The sequence below is a fragment of the Anticarsia gemmatalis genome, chromosome 23 (assembly GCF_050436995.1).
Source record: "Anticarsia gemmatalis isolate Benzon Research Colony breed Stoneville strain chromosome 23, ilAntGemm2 primary, whole genome shotgun sequence".
Taxonomy (NCBI): Eukaryota; Metazoa; Arthropoda; class Insecta; order Lepidoptera; family Erebidae; genus Anticarsia; species Anticarsia gemmatalis.
Genome location: NC_134767.1, coordinates 6,729,107 through 6,750,689, shown reverse-complemented (window position 1 = coordinate 6,750,689; position 21,583 = coordinate 6,729,107). Strand labels below are relative to the sequence as shown.

General features: G+C 36.0%; 1 protein-coding gene across 6 annotated transcripts in view; it reads right to left on the bottom strand.

The window, feature by feature from the left end:
- Nucleotides 1-21,583, bottom strand: part of LOC142983180 (uncharacterized) — a 70,525-nt gene that overhangs the window by 10,688 nt on the left and 38,254 nt on the right. For 5 of the 6 annotated variants that reach the window (XM_076130061.1, XM_076130063.1, XM_076130064.1 and 2 more), the window contains 6 exons: nt 19,990-20,735; nt 19,512-19,722; nt 17,865-18,017; nt 6,058-6,246; nt 3,380-3,519; nt 599-2,768 (listed from right to left, as the gene is read on the bottom strand). In XM_076130061.1, the coding sequence (XP_075986176.1) occupies nt 599-2,768; nt 3,380-3,519; nt 6,058-6,246; nt 17,865-18,017; nt 19,512-19,722; nt 19,990-20,735 (3,609 nt within the window). The remainder of the gene's footprint in view (nt 1-598; nt 2,769-3,379; nt 3,520-6,057; nt 6,247-17,864; nt 18,018-19,511; nt 19,723-19,989; nt 20,736-21,583) is intronic. The other variant, XM_076130062.1, reaches the window with a different exon arrangement.

Genomic DNA, 21,583 nt, shown 5'->3' with positions numbered 1-21,583 from the left:
AAACTAATAAAATAAATACGAATGAGGGGTTGGAGGATGCCCCGCGGGCCGTGGGTGACATGCTACGACTATACAACAACAATGCCCGACTGTTCGATGGCTGAACAAAAAGTATGAACATCCAAATAAAATATCTATCTATCCGGTGCAATGATCGAAGCAGACAACGTTCACGCGGGGAGGTTCAATCGAGTTTATGTTACCAATTGAGAATTTATTTGTGTGGTTAAGATTGTTTAGTGCGCTATGACATTTAATGTAACTTTAGTCATCGTTGATAAACTTCTTCTGTCCTCATGTTTGACTATATTTTTGATACATTTCACGTAAAAGTTTTGTTCAAATTGCCGTACTCTAATGAGTATTATAATAAATTCGTTTCGTGTGGTGTAGAATTGTAATAATTTTGATGTAAATATTTTGCATTATGAAAATATTCTGATCAGAAAAATATGTATTAGTGTTCTTTTTTTGAATAATAATTTATCTAATTTCTATCGTATGTATCACAGCGAATTACTATCAAATTAATGAGAACTAAAACTCGATTGAACCACTACGCGGCACTCCGCTCTCGCCGGGCGATCCTCCAACTGACCTGGCTTTTCTCCAATTCTTGGACAAGCATCTCCAGTTGTGCCTGGCATCGTTCTCTTTCTACCGCGTGCGCCCGAGTTTCGGCCTGAGCTGCCTCCAATTGTTTCTGCACTTCGCGAACATCAGCCCCTCCTCTTGCAGTCATCTGTTGTATTTGCTGCTGCTGAGCGTGGAATTGCTTCTCAAGACCTTGGAGACGTTGCTGACATTCCGCCAACGCTCTCTCCGCGGCGATAGCCTTAGACTTCTCTTGTTCGACGGCCGCACGCCATTTCTCAATCTCACCCACTTTCTGAGCCTCTTTCTCTGCCTTTTCAGCTCTCTGTCTAATTGTATCTTTCTCCTTTGTAACAGCTTGCACTTGTTGTTGCAATTTAGCGATCTCTCTATCACGATTTTCGAGCACAGATTTGGTGCCGCGTTCACTGTCTTGAGCCATTTTACGCTGTTCCTCTTTCAATCTACGCACTTCTTCTCGCTGTTTCTGCAGTTCTGCTTCCGAAGCGTTCAACTCGCGTTGGAAGTTCACTAACATGTCTTGCGACTTTTCCAGCTGTGCGACTAATTGGTCGCGTTCGATCGTTAGCTGCTTCGTATCTGCTTCTAATTTGACTATCTGTTTTTCTATAGCGTCGGCCTGTTTGTCTCTCTGTTCTAGTATCGATGCCATCTTTTCTCTGTCTCGCACGGACTGTGCCAATTCTTGTTGTAGTTTGACTAACGTTTCTTGCGTTCGGTGGTCCAAAGTTCTCTGTTGTTGTTCGACGTTGCGTCTCGTGTTCTGGATCTCTGCTCTCAATGCATCTCTCTCCTGTTCTATCTGTCTCATTTCTAATATCGTTCGTTCTAAACGTTCATGCATTCGACCAAGCTCGTTTGTCATCCTATCGTATTCCACGCGAGTAGTTTCGTTCGTTTCTTGATATTTAGCGAGATGCATCTGAGATTTCTCTAGTTCTTTAGCTAAGCGGCCCGCCTCCATTTCTGTGGCGTCTCTTGCTTGTATTGCCTTCTCAAGTTTATCACGAAGACGCTCGATTTCGAGCCTGTCTTCCGTCCTAGCTTTGTCTCCAGCAACCGCTTGTAACTTCATTCTTTCGATCTGTTGCAGTTCCCCTTTGAGTCTCTCATTGTCCTTATCCAACTGCTCTGACCGCAGTTTGAGTTTCTCACACCGATCTCTGAACTTCTCGCACTCAATATGAGCGCGTTCTAAATCTGTCCTCTGCTTCTCCAACGTCCCACTAAGTTTCGTCACTTCACTCTTAGACAATTCCAATTGTATATTCATCTCATGGAATTTGGTCTCGGCTTGATCCTTCTCTGCCTGCAGACGTTGTATGTCAGCCTGCGACGACTCGTAGCGTTCCCTCTGCTTGTCTAGTTCGGCCTGTAGTCGGTTTATTTCGTTGGTCCATTTGTCCTGTTCGAATTGGTATTTACCTCGGAGACTTTCGACGCGTTCGAGCTCCGATCGCAGACGGACAACTTCTTCCTCCGCCTTACGCGCCCGCTCCAGGTCAATGGTGGTCTTCTCTAACCGTGTGCGAAGTCTTTCCACCTCCAACTTCGTTCTTTCGTGTTCTTCTTTAGTGTCGTGATACTTTCCGTATCGAGCGGCGTATCTCTCCGCCTCTTCTCTCGCGCCGCTGGCATCTTGTTTCACCTTGTCCAGCTCGGCTTGTACTCTTCTAAGCTCAGACGATACTTTGTCATGTTTGTCGTACATTTTCTCAAGTTCGATTTGCACTCTAGCCATTTCCTCCTGAGTTTTTTCGTTCGAGGCCTGCGCTTTACCACACTGTGTCATTGCCCTATCGTATTCGAACTGCAAACGTTCACTATCAGCAATCAGTTTCTCCTTCTCGGCTTGTAGTCTTCGCAGTTCAATCTGGCTCTTTTCGTATCTTTCTCGCACCATTTCGATGTCAACGCTTAGTCTATCCATATCTTCCTTTGCCTTTTCTTCTTGTTCTTTCGTTCGGCCAAGCTGTAAAGATGCTCTGTCATACATTTCTTGTAATCTAGCCAATTCGTCTTGGAGTTTCCTTTGGTCATCTCGTGATTTTGTTGCAAGGTGTGCCTGTTTCTCGAACTCCAATTCAATACGATCTTTATCTGCTTCGAGTATCTCGATCTTGTTTTGCAGTCTGTAGATTTCGTTTTGAGACCTGGAAAGAAGAAAAATATATTTTAGCAGGTGATGTTAAGGTTGAGTTTTCTACGGACTATCACGAACATCGCCACCAACACAAGACGACATGTACTGCGCTACACTTGTAGGACGAAGGCTGATTTCCAACTCCAACTTACAACTCTCATAGATATTTGCTCTACACTTTTGAATTAGAGTGGTTTAACATAAATTTTAGGGTTCTGACCGGATGACATGGAAAAAATTATAATGTCCTTGTTTGCATTACATTAAACACTAAAAACCTTATCATAGATTTTTTCAGAAATCTTTAATTAGAATATCAAATAGCTTCAATACCTTCACATTTGTAATGCAATGTTGAACATTTGTAATGTATTTTGGAAGATAAATTACAAAATCAAAACCAAACGGGGACGAGCAGTGTTCTACAAAACGTAGAATAGATCAGTAAAATACGACACATGTCTTTTTGGTTAATAACAAGAAAACGGGTTAGTACATGTAAATATATTTCTAGCTTCACACACGAGGGAGAAGGAAATAGAGCAAATAGCGAGTAAGAAAGGGACAGTGTTAGGACAATCAGTGCTTTTCCTACAGTTAGCGCAGTAGTAGATAATATACCTATCATACTTTTCAAGCATTTTTTCGTATTCTTTGTGCGCGGTCTCCTTCTCTTCGATGGTCTTTTGAGTGGAGTAGAGGGCTTTGTCGAGCTTTTCTTTGAGAATTTCAAGTTCGGTTAGAGCGTCGTCTCGTTCCATCTGAAACAGTATAATTGTAAATTAATCAAGATTGTTTTGGTATTCAATATCGGCAGTTAAGGCAATTAGCTGCTATATTACCTAGATATTTCAGGTTGTCTTGCTAATGCTAAATTGAAATTGTTTAAAACTGTACATAATGTATTCTAGTGAATTACATATACAGGGTGTGGCGTAAATAATGGATAATCCTTTACCAGCAGATGGGCGACTTCCCGACTGATCTAAAAATTAAAATTTTCCTCTGGCACAAGTATCATAGTTTTTGAGATATTGGCCATTTTGTGTGTTTTTTAAGAAAGCGATTTACGCTCTTAGTTTTTGATGCTGTGATCACAAATTAAGGCTCTTTTTTATCCGTTTTTTGCAAATAAATCCTGAATAGATGTGCTATTGAATCTACAATCTTGTTTTGTTATTACTACTTGTTTTTTATTTAAATTATGCATTCAAAGTTAAATTTTATAATCTTTCACAACTTTCGTGCCACTTTGAGCACTTGTGGTGAAAAAAAAATGTATGGTGGCTTTACTGCCCACGCCATAAATAATTTCTAAATTTTATTAGAATTCTAAATTGGTATAACATGCAGCATTAATACTGATTATTGTCAAAATATTACAAAGAACTTAAATTATTAACACTTTTGCCGGTCGACTAATTTTATTTTTGCACGCGTTTAAGATAAGTTTGCTTTCAAATATTCATGTCTATAGGGTTATTACACTATTAAAGATTATTTAGATGATAAAAAAGGCTTGGAACTGTGCTGGTTCTACCAAGTCTATTTCAAAATAATGTATTAGGTACAAGTTGATGAAAAATTATTTATTTGTCAACAGATTAGTTTTTTTTAGATTTCTAATTATTTTTATTATTTGAATAATATTTATGTTTTGTATTTCTTTTTTTTTTCTTTCTTTTCAACACTGCACACAAGTGCTCAAAGTTGCACAAAAGTGTTGAAAAATTATAAAATTTAACTTTGAATGCATAGTTTAAATAAAAGACAAGTAGTAATAACAAAACATGATATTAGGTTCAATAGCACATCAATTCAGGATTTATTTGCAAAAAATTTTGGCCATTATGTGTGTTTAAGAAAGCGATTTACGCTCGTACTTTTGATGCTGCGATCACAAATTAAGGCTTTTTTTTAATCCGTTTTTTGGCAATTAAATCCTGAATAGATGTGCTATTGAATCTAGAACGCGCTTAGCGTGCAAAAATAAAATTAGTCGACCGGCAAAAGTGTTAATAATTTAAGTTCTTTGTAATATTTTGACAATAATCAGTATTAATGCTGCATGTTATACCAATTTAGAATTCTAATAAAATTTAGAAATTATTTATGGCGTGAGCAGTAAAGCCACCATACATTTTTTTTTCACCACAAGTGCTCAAAGTTGCACGAAAGTTGTGAAAGATTATAAAATTTAACTTTGAATGCATAATTCAAATAAAAAACAAGTAGGAATAACAAAACAAGATTGTAGATTCAATAGCACATCTATTCAGGATTTATTTGCAAAAAACGGATAAAAAAAAGCCTTAATTTGTGATCACAGCATCAAAAACTAAGAGCGTAAATCGCTTTCTTAAAAAACACACAAAATGGCCAATATCTCAAAAACTATGATACTTGTGCCAGAGGTAAATTTTAATTTTTAGATCAGTCGGGAAGTCGCCCATCCGCTGGTAAAGGATTATCCATTATTTACGCCACACCCTGTATATTTCAGTTCTTGATTCATCTGAGAAAGTTTATTTTTTTAATAAGTAGTCCTTGTCTAGCTTTAATATAATTTGGATTAATCAGTCCAAACTTAAGTAAGTAAAACGAGCTGACGTTATTTTTAATTCAAAATGAAAGAAATAGGCGCTGTCTCCACGGGCGAGAGAATCGCGACGAGTCCGCCCATGTATCGTCGGACAATCTCCACGAACGAGCGATAATTCCGCCGCGTATCGACGCGAGTCGTAACGGAATCGCAGAGATTCCGCGGCTACTCGTAACGGTATCCCCGCGTTTTCCTTGTTTAAAAAGCTTCTCGAAACAAGAGGCAACATTGAAAATAAATGACACTGCATTTGACAGCGCGCTCGCTGCGCGCTCGCCGCGATCGCGCGGCGGACCCGCTGCTTGTCGCGGCCGACTAGCGACGATGTATTGACGTTTCGCACGCTCGTTGCCACTCGTCGTATCGCGGCGATATTATCGCCATGTGGAGACGGTTCCATAGAGAGTGTATAGAAATACGTGGCACGACGATAATATCGCCGCGATTCTCTCGCTCGTGGAGACAGCGCCTTACTCATTTTATTTTATTAACAAGACCAACAGAAAACATGTGTACGTGTTTTGGTAATAATACAAATAGATTTAATTGACATCCACATAAATCAGTTTATTAAATGATTGCGTTCTTTATTAAAAGGACTACCGGGTCCTGTTTTAGTTATCACATAGCAACGTTTCTTCTATAATAAACTTGATATCTTTGAATAAAATACATTAATTAGCTAGCTTCTTCTTACCGTAAGCTTCTGGTGTTGTTGATGCGCCTTCTCCCACCGTTCTCTGAGCACGTCGAGCTCCGTGGCCGCGCTGTCTCGGTCCCTGGCCGCTCTGTTGGCCGCCGCGGCCGCCGCCTCAGCGCGCTCGCGACTGCTGGCCGCGTCCGCGAGGGCTGCATCACGCTCTTTCTGGATGCGGGCTACTAGGCTCTGGAACAAAAATATTATGGAAATTTAATATGAATGCTTTTAATATGTTATTTCAAAAATCTAACATTCATATAAATATTGAATGACTGCTTCTATGGCGCAGTCTGTAAGGGGCGACTGCCTTGTAGAGGTCTCGGGTGAAGTCGAGGAATGTGCTTCTTCAGTACGCCCCTTTTTACTGGGTATTTATTTATTACATGGAAATAAAATTGTAATTGTACATGACGAAACGTGGGCGAATTTTATAACTTTGGGTGAACTTTTACCTACAATTTCGGGTAATATACGTGTGAAGTTATGTACGATTTTTTTTTTTGGGTGGCTAAATATTCTCGGGCCAATAGTCCCACATTCGTTATTGCTATATTCACAATCAATTTAGATAAGTAAGATAAGTGGCTCAATAAAAATTAAATTAACTTGAACAAGCAATATGGATAATTTTCAGTTGATGTGTCATTTAATCACTGATACAGTTGGTTAATTCGGTATGTTACCTATACGTTCATAACATTCATTAGTGAATTAATATAAATTGTTCGATTAACACTCAACTAAACCGCAATAACCACACACCGCAAATGATAACTACTAATTTTTGATTGACGATTTAAATCACACATACCTAATGAAAAACGTAGGCATATATGAATGAAAAACGAAGGTATATATGTATATTATATTATCCAACGAAGAATAAAGCGATACATAATTTCAGTCTGACTATAGAAATTTATAAAAGGGTCAATCAGACTAGCCTTTCTTTCAACTATGGTGCAGTCGGCTTCCAGTCTCACCGGATGCAGCTGGATACCAGTATTTGACATGGAGCTACTGCCTATGGGACCTCCACTACCCAGTTACTCAGGTTGTAACACGATACCCTTCGGTAAGACTGCTTGTCAGACTTTCAGGCTTCCGACGTATGTTAACGACTGTCAAAGATCTTGGAAAATGACAGCTGGAACCCACAATTTAACGAACTTTTCGAAACACAAAGGAATTCAGAAAGTATAATATGGTCACCCATCCACAAAACAACCTCGGCAAGCGTAACTGAACCTCAGAGATCGATCCGCGCGGCTGTACTAATTGCAAGAATTTCACAGCAAAATTGCCGATTATCACAGATAATTGCCGAATTAATTCCACGAAATTTCCTTAAAGAAACAATTAAAATAACTTCTCGCAACAATTACAGTTTCAAATCTATTCCCAATACAAGAGAGCACATAGTTTTAGAATCCGTTTTCGGTTACTTGGCATTATTCCACGTAGTGCCATGTCAAAGCACTATCAAGACTTTCGCCCCCGGATTTACAAGCAATAAACATGGTACACGTTGCCAAATACTGAATAAAATCTTTACTATTACTCGACGATTGTTTATCGTAGCTCGGTTACTGGTTTATAGCGTCCGCAAGCTTGTTTTTTAGGGTCTCGTATTAAAATTGTTGGGTAGAAATAGTGACCTTTTGAACTTTAGTAAGACTCAATGCCCGCAAACGTCAAAGTTGCTCTTCAAATAGAGTTATTTGGTGTATTGTTACGCTGTATAAGATGGGAGATTTGAAGCTCTCCGCCCACATTCACAGCTACTTATGACCTTTCAAATGAAATGGTTTTGAATGTGTTGTTTCAGAACATGAATTTTTTTTATATACAATTAGCTGACCCGCGAAACTGTTGCTACTCCGCTCTTAATGGTCATAGCATAATGTTATACAGCCTATAGCCGTCTCCAATAAATAGGCTATCCAACAGTAAAATATTTTTTCAATTCTAACCAGTAGTTCCTGAGATTAGCGCGTTCAAACAAACAAACAAACTCTTCAATTTTATAATATTTGTATAGATATTTTTGGTTAAGGGTTACTTTATTCTCACTACATATTATCTTAGTCTAAACAACCACAGCTATGTGCCTAATTGCATGTCGGAAATCACCGCTATCAGCTTAAAATTTGGCACAGAGGGTGTCGTATGTGGTCCGACAGTGTTCACTTGATAGCATTACGATTGTAGAATAGAAATGGCGAGTATGTGAACTAAGATTTTGAAGATGTTGAACATATTATTTTTTCGTGTTCAATGATTTCAATATGATTGGCTTAAATGGATAAAACTAAGTATAACTCTAAATATACTAATATACCCTGTAGGTTTATTTTAATTTAATTTAACTTATTGTTTTTTTTTTCTTACTATATGTTTCTTTTTTGTTAATAATATAAATAATTAGTTTAGTATAATAGCATATTAATATGAATGTAAAGATATGTTATAATGTAATAAATAAATTTAGTTATTTACTCTAACTATCAGATTATTTTAGTGACCAATTTTAATAGATTTAAAACGAATATTAAATTAGTAGACAAAATACGGAACCGCAAGACAACTTTCAGGTCAAACTTTACCGATATTCTATTTTTCTAGACAGACGTTTTAGTGTTCCGATTGATAGGATAATCGTTTACATTTCAATAGATTTATGTGTTTTGCTAATACACTACTCAAATGTTAGTGTTGTACCTACACGTAGTTAAACAAACGTTTGTTTCTTTTCAATTTAAGTGCTATTTTATGGTTTCTTTAAATCTACCATATTATTATTTAAAAAAGGTTAATGACTGTGGAAAACTTTTTTTTTGTTACTCAAAGACCACGTGAACCATATCCCTAATATGGCTTATTCACGCATAACATTCCCGTTCCCTTTGGATATCCACGACAAAAACTATTTTTTCTTTTTTCTTGGGTCTCAAACTATCTTTGTACACAATTTCATTCAAATCTGTTCATTGGTTTAGATACGAAGATTAGACAGCCCGTCCAGATAGATAGTTATTTTCGTATTGATAATATTAGTACAAATTGACAATATACCTAAAGAAGAACAGAGAACCTCCTTACTAAAGTAATGTTAAAGTCTTTAAGCACTGCAGAACTATACAGGTTTAAGACAGAAACCTGCAACATTGGTCAGTACACCCCCGGGATACATTAAGACGTACGTACCGCAATGCGATTTAAACAGGGCAGGTTGAAACATGATATACGGAACATCTTAATAAATAAATGTTACAATTAAATTTTAAAACGTCTTATAATTGTTTTTTATTTCAGTCCTCTTTTATGCCCCATTGCTGGGCAAAAGCCACCTCTTTTTCCTTGCAAAATACCTAATCATGTGCAATTAGTAAAAAAATTAAATAGGCCTGTTATACCCAAAGGTGTAGTGGAGGTGTATGAAATACACCCGCGTTACGACATTAACAATGTTAGTTCTATCAGTTCTATGTAATAGGGGGCGAGCTTATTGCTATATACCAGACTCTGGGCTGCTATTGAGAAATGATCTAATTTACTCAGGAATCGAACCCGAGACCTCAAGATCAGCAGTAGTATACACTATCAACCGCGCCACAGAATCAACATCAATTTAAAATTCGTTACTTCACTTTCAATCAAAATCGATAAAAACGAAATTAAAAAGAAATTTTGCGGTTAAAATCGACCGGCTTTTCCAAGTACCTAAGTCAATTTTCATCGAAGCCGTCTAGACAGAAAATCAACGATCATAATCGGACCCTCAATCATATAAACCAATATTGCTACAAAGGAACCTATCAATAGTCGCTTGGATCGATAGAGCTTAAAGCTGTTTCGTACTGGGGGTAGTTTAGGTTTTTGAGAAGCGTTTTCATAGCGTAGACGTCGCGTAAACGCAACGTATGTTCATGTTTTACTCCTTGAGCATATCAGCCAATATTGTAAACAAAATAAAATATAATATAATTATATATATATGTACTGCCATAGTTTGTACTCATGAAAACCGTAACGTCTTTAAATTTTCTAGTGGCTAAACTCGCGTTTCACGCTGTCGCTTTCATTTCTAAGTATGTGTGTAATTAAAATTCAGCGTCGTTTTAGCATTTTTTCAGTTTAAATATTCATGCGCGGTGATGTCGCCCGGCATTTTTCCTGAACATTTATCTACACATATTCGGTTTTGCCGACCGGCTAGGCCGGTTAATGCTGAGCCGAATATGTGTGTAGCAAGCTTTACGTTGCGTTACCACAGTTTACTTTGATTATAATCATATTTATATACTTATACGCTGTTACGTTTAGTGTAAAAGAGCCTTTAGGCTTAAATCAGACACTATTGTGGTTGAGACCATAGAGATTACCGTTCAATCAAGTTTTGACTGCGCCTGATACAATGGTTTACATGCTAGCCTGCGTTTAAGCCGGTTATCGCAATCTATTCACACTGGAAATGTGTGACCTAAAATACGTGTTTAGTATTCAATGTACGAGCTATTTGCAGTATTGCAGGTCATTTTAGGTTTAAAATCCTGTAGAACATGTATTGCTTTACACAGGTACAGAATCAAATTGTATTACAATTTAGAGTATGAATAAAAAATGCATAACTTAGCACGTATTCGCACCCCGTGTTCTATAATGAATTCGTATTTATATAATGGTAAGACTATGTGAGGCTTGCTCACACATTTAATCGGTTCGGCATTAATTGGCCTAGCCGGGCAGCAAACCAAATATGTCTAGATGAACCCGATCGGCACATGCTGAACGAGTGAGTCGACTCGGTATAGTCGTTCGGAACGGAATATGTGTGTAGCAAGTCTGAATGATTTTAAAATTAGGTGAAAATAAAATTCCTATTCATGTATCCGTTTTTAGTTCGAGCCATAATGCAAATGGTGAATAAATCACCACTTTTACTTTAAACCAATTTCGACTAATACTTCGTATGTACGTTTGCGCCTGACCTAAGTGGATAGCTGATTTCAATCGGCCGATAGCCGATCGAAACGACAGCTACTGTCGTCTAAAGTATTCACTGATCTATTTCTGTACCAACGTTAATATTTTATATGGACTCAATACATTGTAGGCTATTGTATTTCTTGACAACGTAGCCTAGATTTCAAACATTTTAAATTTTCTGAAACTACAAATTCTGAAAGGTCTTTGGGAAAAACCACGACCGTATTAAAATTAAAATCTGTGTTGTTTTAAATTTCAAAAGCACACAAATAAATAGTGCTTTATTCTGTGTTAATATCAAACTCATGAGTCTAGCTTCCTAACTGACGATAAGGTAATGATTGGTTTATATAACTAACCGTACCGATAATAACCATTTTGCTATATTAATGTTATAGACTATTAGGAAATTATGAAAATAGGCAGTAGTTCTGTCCGCGAAATCATGATCATGAAAAGATATCATGGAGAAATAAAGTATACTATGCTTATCCAACTATCTGTATGCCAAACTCATCACAATTCGTTTAGCAATGTTGGCGTGATAATAACAAACAACTATGCAACTTGGTATTAGCAAAATAAAGTGGCTTCTTCACTGTTACTATAACTACAGAGATTTCTAAAATTACGTATATAGTACCTATTTCTTTTCATACTTTATTTTAGTTAACGAAACAACTATACCCTAATAATACCCTACTAACATAATATAGGGGTAAACCAATAACTCCCGCACTAAGTGGCGAGTAAGCAATTAGTTTGCCACCACACACGGCTCTAATAACATCGTAACACTATTACTGATCTGCCAGCCAATATTGTGTAGTAGCCAGCGGACTGTAGCCGGCGGCCACGGGTTAAATGACAGCGGCTTACGGTTTTGCTCTAATGATTTCAAAATACATCCGTGTTTGTAGATTTTAAGTCTCTAACCCTCGATTTCTGAGTACATTTAGTGGTGGTTTATCTATTCAATAGCGGTTTTTTTGTATGAGTTTTAACGCTATTGAATAGATAAACTGCCGCTAAATGTACCTCAGAAATCGGGGGTTACTCAAGGAAAATGGGTGGAAATACGTTTAAGAGCCAATTAGATTTCTATAAGGCTCTAAACTCCAAGACATAAAACTAGCCGTGATTATTATGATATTAACTAGAGTAAGTATATACTCTCTCTACCATATTTCCAATTGATGCTTTATTTGCTAGTAATTGTTGTCCTAGCAGCTTTAAAACTGGAAACTAGAAAATATTATAGAAACTATACTAATAGCTTAGTGTATTTTTATTGATTGTATCGAAATATACAATAAAGCTGGCATGAAGCAGTTTACTGACTTCAATTGCTTGGAAGTATCACAAATATTTTCCCTTCATCTCATTCTTTCAAAAAATAACCCCTGAAAGTTACTATCTTCTTACTGTTTTATAAAACAGCAGTAAAAATAGCCCGTAATAGTCTACAAGATAGAAGTTATTTCAAGCTAAAAGATATGAAGTCTAGTCATAATTTATGTAAGATGTGTTACAACCGCGGCTAGACGAGACGGCGCCGGCTATTCTTTCGTCTGATTTATTTTAGCCTCATGTAGCCTCTGACAATATAATGGCGTACTCTATGGTGAGGATAAACTGTTATTGGATATGCTAGGTAGGGTTTTTGCTAGGTTCTTGTAAAGAAGAAAAACCTTGAACAATCCTGGAATGAGTAATGGATCTATTGACGTCTGATTGAAAGCGCGAATCAATTTTTGATCAAACGGGAATTTTATAAGAATATGAATAAAAAATAATACATATTGTTTTCGAACAATTCATTAGAACACTTCCATTGTTTCAAATAATAACAAAATTACATATTTCTTCTAAACAAGTACGTAATACAATACATTTTGCCTTTGTGATCCCAAGAGTTAACTTCAGCAACAAAAACACAACTGTCACAGATAAATGACTGGCAATCATGAAGATTAAACCAATATTGTCCCTAGACATTACGATGAATGTAATGAGGCTATTCAAGAGGACTTTTATGACTTTATTTTTATGATGCCTCATTGGTTTAATAGACGCCAAGCTGGCTACAACTTCGTCACACAAAAGTTAAAGTTTTATTTCATAAGATTTTTAGACAGAATATCTTAATCGAAGTTGTTAATCATGATATGGCCTATTTATCTTTGTTCTTTTAGCCGGTAACGTATGTATTTCTGCACATGTAAGTGTTATATGGGCTACAAATTTGTCTTTGTGTTGTGTTAAAGTGACATAAAAATAGCCGATTCAAATCGAGTTGAATTGTACTGTTTCAGATTTTAATTTATTGTTAAGTCGCAAGATTCATTCTCATTTGTTGTTATAATGTCAAAACAAGATTTTGGTAAATAATGCTATCACTTAACGTTGTCTGAAGCAAATAAAAATAAACTTAATAGTTTCAGAAGAAACGAAACCTATTAAATAAATCCTTCAGCTCTTCAGAGTAATATTCCAAAGCAAACAATTATTTCCAAGACCCATCAAATCTCAATTAATTCGCTCCATAAAACTAATTGGACAGTTTCCATCGTTTAGTGTTCCGAAACACATAAAATCGTTTGACCGTAACGTTTGCGAACGTTTTGCATATTATCTTAGTCAGCCGATAGTTTAACATTTAACTCCCATTCACGTATCGGTTAGGTACGTGCCCCGGTAAGCTAAGAGCTATTACGGGCGAATTTTGCAGTGTAAATAAGTTTTACGGTGAATTATGTTCTGGTAGTGCGATACTTTGCAGTGATGCGATATTAGGTATCAATGTGGCGTGGGTACTAAATATTTATCTTGAAATTAGTTAGGATTCCGGAGTATGAGCCAGTTGGAGTCAAGATTATGGAATATATATTGAATTTGACATATATGACATTAGTATAATATGTCGCCAAAAGACTAATGAACTTACGGAAAGTATCGATTCATACTGAAATGTTTCTTGTAGTACTAAAGTATGTTATTTACTATAAATCATGCTGATACTGCACACGTAATAGTGTACGAATAAGACGTTGTATTTCATACATACCTACATAAAATCACGACTTTTTCCCAAAGGGGTGGGCAGAGGCCATTTATTTTGTATCATCTCGTGCATAGAATCATATCATCATAGAAGAATAGAAGTATACATAAATAGCACCATTAATTTGCGACAAGTCGTGCCAAGTTTGCCGGCAAAATGTTTGTTACAAACTGTTTGTTCAGTGGTACAATACCCAAAAGTATATTTCAGAGTAATTTCGGTGAAACTTTGCGATTAAGGTTAATTTGCATTTAATGAACGGGTAGCTATCTTGATGTACTGTAATAGTAACACGATAGAGAGAGAAAATTATTGTTTATGTACTAAATATGTACGGGTATAAATAAAATTGTGATTTTCATTCATTATTATTTTGAGTCTTGAAGCTATTTTTGATGTTTATTCCGGTTTTAGTAGTCTAGCAAGTTATTGTTAAGCTATACGACAGTTTCAAGAGAAATAATACAGTTTTTTTTTATTTTATATAGACCTTGCTATGTACTTTGAAGATAAATATTCTGTCACAATAATATAATCAAAATAATAGCATTTGAATCAATAACATCATTTATAACTATAATATGATGACATAGTAACGTCTGTCTACCTCCTTACAGATGTTGCGTAATTTTATGATTATTTCTTTGAGCAAGCCCCTCTTGAAAGAGCTTAAGTTATCCCCTTAAGTATAAGTAATATTTACGAGTGTTTTGATATTCTTTTACGAAGAAATAATATTTTGATGAAACAACTTTCCTCCTTGAATGTTACGAAGAGATCCTTAAAACTCTGGTTGCGGTTCATAAACTGTTTCTGCGATTTATTTGTGTTGGGAGACTGAGATTTATTTGTTACTAGATTATAGCCGCGATTCGCTGACCTATATTTATTTCGACGAAAATATAGCATACGAGCTACGTGGGCTATAAGTTTACAATATGCGATATTCTGTCGAAACTATATCTTTACTTTCTTATTCGTAAACACACTATATATAGGTACTTATTTTAGTTAAAAACCTATTATAATATGTTTTCTCTTTTTCATTTCGCTAAGGAGTGAAAGAAACAAAACTCTTATAAGCCTTTCATAACTTCATATATGTTTATAAATAAGAGGGTTAGTTTAGATGCCTATGTTATTCCGCGTAGCGCAAAACAGAAATACTTATAAAGAGACTAATTTGCTCGTCAATAAAATTAGTATGTAATGATGGTTAAAGAAAAATATTCTGACTTGAATACGATATAATTTCCGCCTCGCTTGTTATATTTAGATACAGATCTCAAGATTGGATTATCAGAAGATGTATGTAAGATACGGAAAGAAGGCTGTGAAGAGCGCAGTACGTGACGTTTAGTCCTTATTTACATCATGGGGTGAGGATAAAGTCAGGCTTTTGTATGTATGTATGCTTATATCTACATTATGTATGTGTTGTTATGTAATATTGTAAATGGTTGTGGTTTAACAATCCAATATCTGATAAGTGTAATGGTGGAACATTAATGAGTATTGAATGCGATTATATTTTTGGCTTTAGTAACATTGTGTAGAGTTTAATATCTACAATTTTCACTCATTTTTGCTAGCAATAAAAACGGCCAGTGTTGAATACAGAATTATTTTTTTATTTTAACTGGGCGTTTTATGCAGTTTAGACGGCGTTCTATACCATCTAAATTCAAATCCATAGAATCTAGTTAAATATTTTGAACATGTCTGTCTTTCCGATTTAAATGTACTTAGTATGTTCATGTCATTGTCTTTTTAATCTTTAACAAAAAAGGATTAGAGAATAAACAGACTGATATACACATTACATGTATCTGAATATATCTACATAACTCAAAGGTGACTGACCGACATGGTGATCTATCAACACACAGTCTAAACCACTCGGATCGGGCTGAAATTTGGCATACAGGTAGATGTTATGACGTAGGCATGCGCGTGAAAAGAATTTGATCAATTTTTCCCCCTAGGGATAAAATAGGGGAAAAAAGTTAGTCTATAAATTTTGTCCAATGGCTCAAACCACGCCGTCGAAGACGCGGTCAAAAGCTAGTCTATTGATAAAGTTTTACAAGAAATTTGAACTATGTTTACACCAAAGAGTAATGACAACTGGGTGGGGACGGTCAACTGAAACTGTCCCTACTAAATCCAAAATTTGATTGCAGTACCAATAAACTTCGGGACTAACTAAAGCAACTATAAATCCGAGCGTTCCTCGAAATATCGCCACTAAATTATTAATTACGTCTCCATATTTAGATGCGAGACTCAAGAGGACCGACAATAGACACAGATATTTCAGATAGGGTTACCATCAAGTGGAATATTATAACTGTTTTCTTCTTTGACTTTATTGAGCACTCACGGTCTCTTAAAACTTTGTCTGTAACCCCGGTTTCTGGGGTACATTTAGCGGTATTCAATTTAACTGTCATTTTTACATGAGCTTAAACGCTATTGAATAGATAAACTACCGCAAAATGTACCTTAGAAATCGGGTGTAAGATAGGCTTTATAACCTACCACTTGAATCATAGGAACCCGTTCATATATTTCTTTACTTTAAGCCGTAAATTAATATCATGAGTCAATAATAAATATAGAAATTCTTTAAATCCTAAATCCAATTTTAATCAACAAACATGATTTTGATACCCGTATCATCCTATCCACATTTAGCCTTTAAATTTTCTACTAGCGCATCAAGTATTCAGGAGTTTCCGTTTACGTGCTCTGTTTTAGCTAGTTGCGCTTCACATTGGCTAAGTGGTACCGAAGCTTGCCTAGATGCTATTCTTACACGAACAATACTAGTTTGATTATCTTTTGTTGCCTTTTCTGACTTTGGGAAGTATATTTGTATCTAGATTTAGTTTAGTTTTAGTTGCTGTTAGTAGGTTAGCTAGAACTTTGGAAATGACTTTCGTTTTCGTATTACTGGAGTCTAGCAATAAATGGCTAAACCTATGTAATGACGCTGTACACTTTATAAATATGTGTGTGTCTTCAAATAAGTATTACTCAAGTATTTATATTTGTGCAGATTTTTTTTACTAAAATGAAAAGTAAAACGTGGTCACGATAAGTCTCAATTTTATTTGATACAGAGAGCATAATATCTCTTTTTGCTCGGACATACTAATGTGTTTTAATAAAGAGTAAAATATCATCATTAATGTTAAGTCTAACTTTGTAAAATATTTTTTTTAGTATCATAGCATTGTCCAAATGGAATATATTTTTCTCATCTTCAGGTAGAATTTAAAGCAGCCAGTAATATCTTTGTATAACAAAGGGCGAAAAGCCCTCTATCACACACTATTATCGTAAACCCGTAAAGGTAGGATAGTGCCTTTTCCTGTCCCTGAGGAAATAACACCCTTTTCAACATATTATTTTATACCAAACTTTTTAAGTTATAAAGTGTTGAAGTACCTTTTTACGCCTAAACGAATAAAATCTTTGTTTGAATATAAAAGCGTGAAAGATAGGTAATTTTTGATAGAGCCCATTATTCGCCAACTACATGGCATAGTTGTTAAGGCAACGGTTCTCATTTCTATCAAAATTATTTTTTATTTTTTACGTTTTTCGGAATCATATGGTTAGCCGATTTGGACATAAGAACAATTACACCATTTTTGCCGGGATTTCAAATACGCACTAGAAAGATTTTTACAAAGACACTCCTTATTTTCATAGATTAAGAATCGTGTGAATCAACTGCACAAACCTGCGCCTTTTCATGCTTGTCGTGGAAACGGTCGGCGTCCAACTGAGCAGTGTCCCTCTCCTTCTGCAGTCGAGCAGCTTGACCCAGAGCCTTGTCCAACTGCGACTGCAGAGACTCGAAGTCGTAGGCCTGTTTCTCGCGGTCCACTTGCAACTGTTAGAAAAAGATATTTGTTACATCGGTCGTGTACATTTATAGAGCGATATGTTGGTTGTATATTGTACTAGCTGACCCGCGCAATTTCGCTTGCGAAACATAAGAGAGAATGGGTCAATATTCCCCGTTTTTGTAACATTTTTTTCTGGTACTCTGCTCCTATTGGTCGTAGCGTGAAGATATATAGCCTTCCTCAATAAATGGACTAACACTGAAAGAATTTTTTAAATCGGACCAGTAGTTCCTGAGATAAGCGCGTTCAAACAAACAAACAAACAAAGAAACAAACTCTTCTGCTTTATAATATTAGAATAGATAAAAAAATCCTGCCATATGTACGTTCTCGTCGTGACAACAGCGTAGAAAAAAAAGGGAGCCTAAACAAAACCTATTTTCGCCGGCTAACAAGGCTTTGTTATTAAATTACTTCTTCTAACATGCCTGAGTTATTTTTTAGAGCAATGAATAAGCTCTTCTATGTTTGTAAATAAAATATAAGAGAGAAATACGCTCTTGACTTGAAGTGAAGACATTACAAGAACACGCAAAAAATATTCTATTACGCTATTTGGGCTTTCACCAGTCCTTATAAAAAATAAAGTGTTGAAACCCAGACTTATAAAGATGAAAAAGTGATGAAATATCTAAAAAACATTAAATGATTGATAGTAACGGACGTCGATGGATGGATAAAAACTTTGATTCCATTCACAAAGTGCTAATATTTCATGAAATTCTCAAACGATTTTCGCTAAAACTCACTTGATAGCTGTTTTAGATGATATAAATATTCCAGAATTTATTGCTAGCATGTGAAATTATTTAAGATTACGTCCTTCATTTGACTCTGAAGCTAAAGATAGAAAAGTATCACAAAAAGTCTTCAAAATTTGATTTAAACAGAAAGGTGGAATACAGCTATGGATACGCATGGCGTAAAAGATTTATGTGATTAAGCCGTCGTAAGCCACTCTTAAATCGACAATGAAATTGAATAATGTGAGGCAATTAACCTTACTCTGATTTCAGGTTTTATGGAGCCAGAAAATTTCTTCTGTAATCACGTTGTAACTCATTTACACGTTTGAGAACGTTGGTTACAGGGAAAGCGAGTGAGCACTTGGAAAATAAACGGAGCAAACGACGTGTCTTTCAAAGAGATTTTCACAAAATATAGTTTAAAAAACCTGGCAGCTATTTCATTCCTTTGAAAAATTTACTATGTTTCCCGTATCATGTGAGTAGAAGCTAATGAGTTTGCAAACTAATTTCGTCACATTTTAAAATTGCTGTTAGAAATATGAAATGAACGTAGGTAAAGGAAGGCTTCCTTTAATAAAATCAGGTAAAAATGTTACCGCACTTTTATCTACCTTCTTTTGAACCATTTTTGAACACATCTTCACTTCTATCAAAACGCTATTTTGTCCAAGCAAAGCTAAAATGAACCTTACAATCATTAATATAGAAGTTATTATTACGTAAACTTACCTTTCTGACTTCGACGGCAGATTTGTCAAGTTTCTCTTGAAGCTTGTCTATTTCAGAGTGCGCGGCGTCCAGTGAAGCTTGTAGTTTGTCTTGTTGTAGCTGTGCCTTGCCGAGAGTGGCTTGCGTTCGTTCCAGTTCTTCTCTAGCTTTATCGAGTTCGGCAACCGCTTTATCTCGCTCGGAATGGAGACGACTTACTGAAGATTGCACGCTGTTTGGATATACAAAATTTGAATGTATTATTTCAATGTATGGGTATACGAGTATCTAAAAGTTATGCTAGGTAGGTAAAGAGCTATAACTTTAACGTTTCTGGTTAATAAAGTTCTTAACGTCGAACTTCTAAACATTCGAATATCTTGAGAAACTTTGATTCAGAACTTAACAAGAATTTATTACCTATAAACTGTCGTAAAGTTTCATTAAAGTTGTTACTAATGTACATTAAAACATTGTTAAGATATAAAGTAATACATACCGATCGTATTCTTCCTTTAGGCTGTCTTGTTCTGTTTGTGCATTTTCAAGTTTAGCCTTCAGACGATACACTTCTCCTTGCGACTTTTCTAGCTTGTCTTGCAACGCACTTGCCTCTGACCTGGCCCTCTCAGCATCTGCCTGTGTGACTCTCAACTCAGCCTGAGTTCGTCTCAATTCTTGCGCACTCTTATCAGCCTTTTCTTGCACTCTATCTAGTTCTTGAGATGTTGTCAAAGTGCTCCTGCCGAAAGTAGTCTGAGACCGCTCCAGTTCATGTTTAAGCCGTTCGTTTTCAAGCTCGAGTCTAGCCAGCCGTTGTTTCGCTGCCTCCCAATCAGCACCAGATCTACCAACTTCACTAGCTGCTTTATCCAACTCGGCTTTAGACTTGCCCAGTTCTGACTGCGAGCTTTCCAACTTAGCTTCGAGTCGATCTTTCTCAGCTTGAGCTCTTTCGAGTCTAGCACCAAGTTTTTCGACTTCGCTTTCAAGAGCGTGGAGTTTCATTTTGTATTCGGCTATTTCTCGTTCGTGCAGCTCTCTTTCTTCGTTCTTTTCGTGTTCTGCTCTGTCTCTCTGTTCTCTGAGCTGTTGGATCTGCTTCTCTTTGTCTCCTATTACTTCTTCGAGTGAGGAGAGAGCGCCTTCGGAAGAGCAGTGGTGAGCTTGCATGGCGTTTAGTCTTGCTCTAGCCATGTCTACCTGATTGTCTTTTTCTTTCAACAGATCTTCCAGGTTTTCAATCTGAAAATGTTTGTGGGATTATAATACTGGCATGAATTATCACTCATCAATAAAATGAATTAAGAAATAAATAATAAAAAAATAAACAAAAAATAAACATACCTTAAATAAACGATGAACAAAAAACCACAAACAAATAGCTTACGGGAAAACTCAAATACAAATATACAAAACAAAATAGGACGTAAAATTAGAACAACGAAATATTACGAAGTCACAGAGTTTCTAGTGCAAAGTAAACATAAATAGTAACTCAGTGAAATCAAATTTACAGTAGCAGTATTTCCAGACTTAGCAGGATTAAATAAATACTGATATAAAGCTTAAAATACCAAACAACCAAAACCAAGCACGTAAGAATTTGAGAGGCAATAATTAATTGGATTAAAGTCTGTATCAGCCGCGTAGGTATTCGTGTTGTTAATGAAATTAAACTCCATTTCCAAGTATATTATTTTATAGCATTTACGCATGGAACGAAAAACATCGTCAAAGATCTAACAGTAAAATAAATCCGAACTAATAAGTTATTAAAATATTCATACCGCTCGTAAAACTACTAAACTATCATTAGTAAATTCTGACAAAACGTACAAATCAAATAATCGAGAAATTGGAATTAACGGTATAGCTGGAATTGTTAGTACATTAGTACCTTGTCGCATTAAATATTCAACGTTACGAACGGAACTAGGAGAATTGAAACGGACACAAATCGTGTTGGGGAGCTTCGGTCGGATTGCAGTTATGGCTAATTTTCCCTTTGATGTTGTTTTCATGCCGCGATGAGATCTGTCCAATCGACTGGACAAAACGAATGCAAATTTCTGAATAGGGTTCTGTTTTAT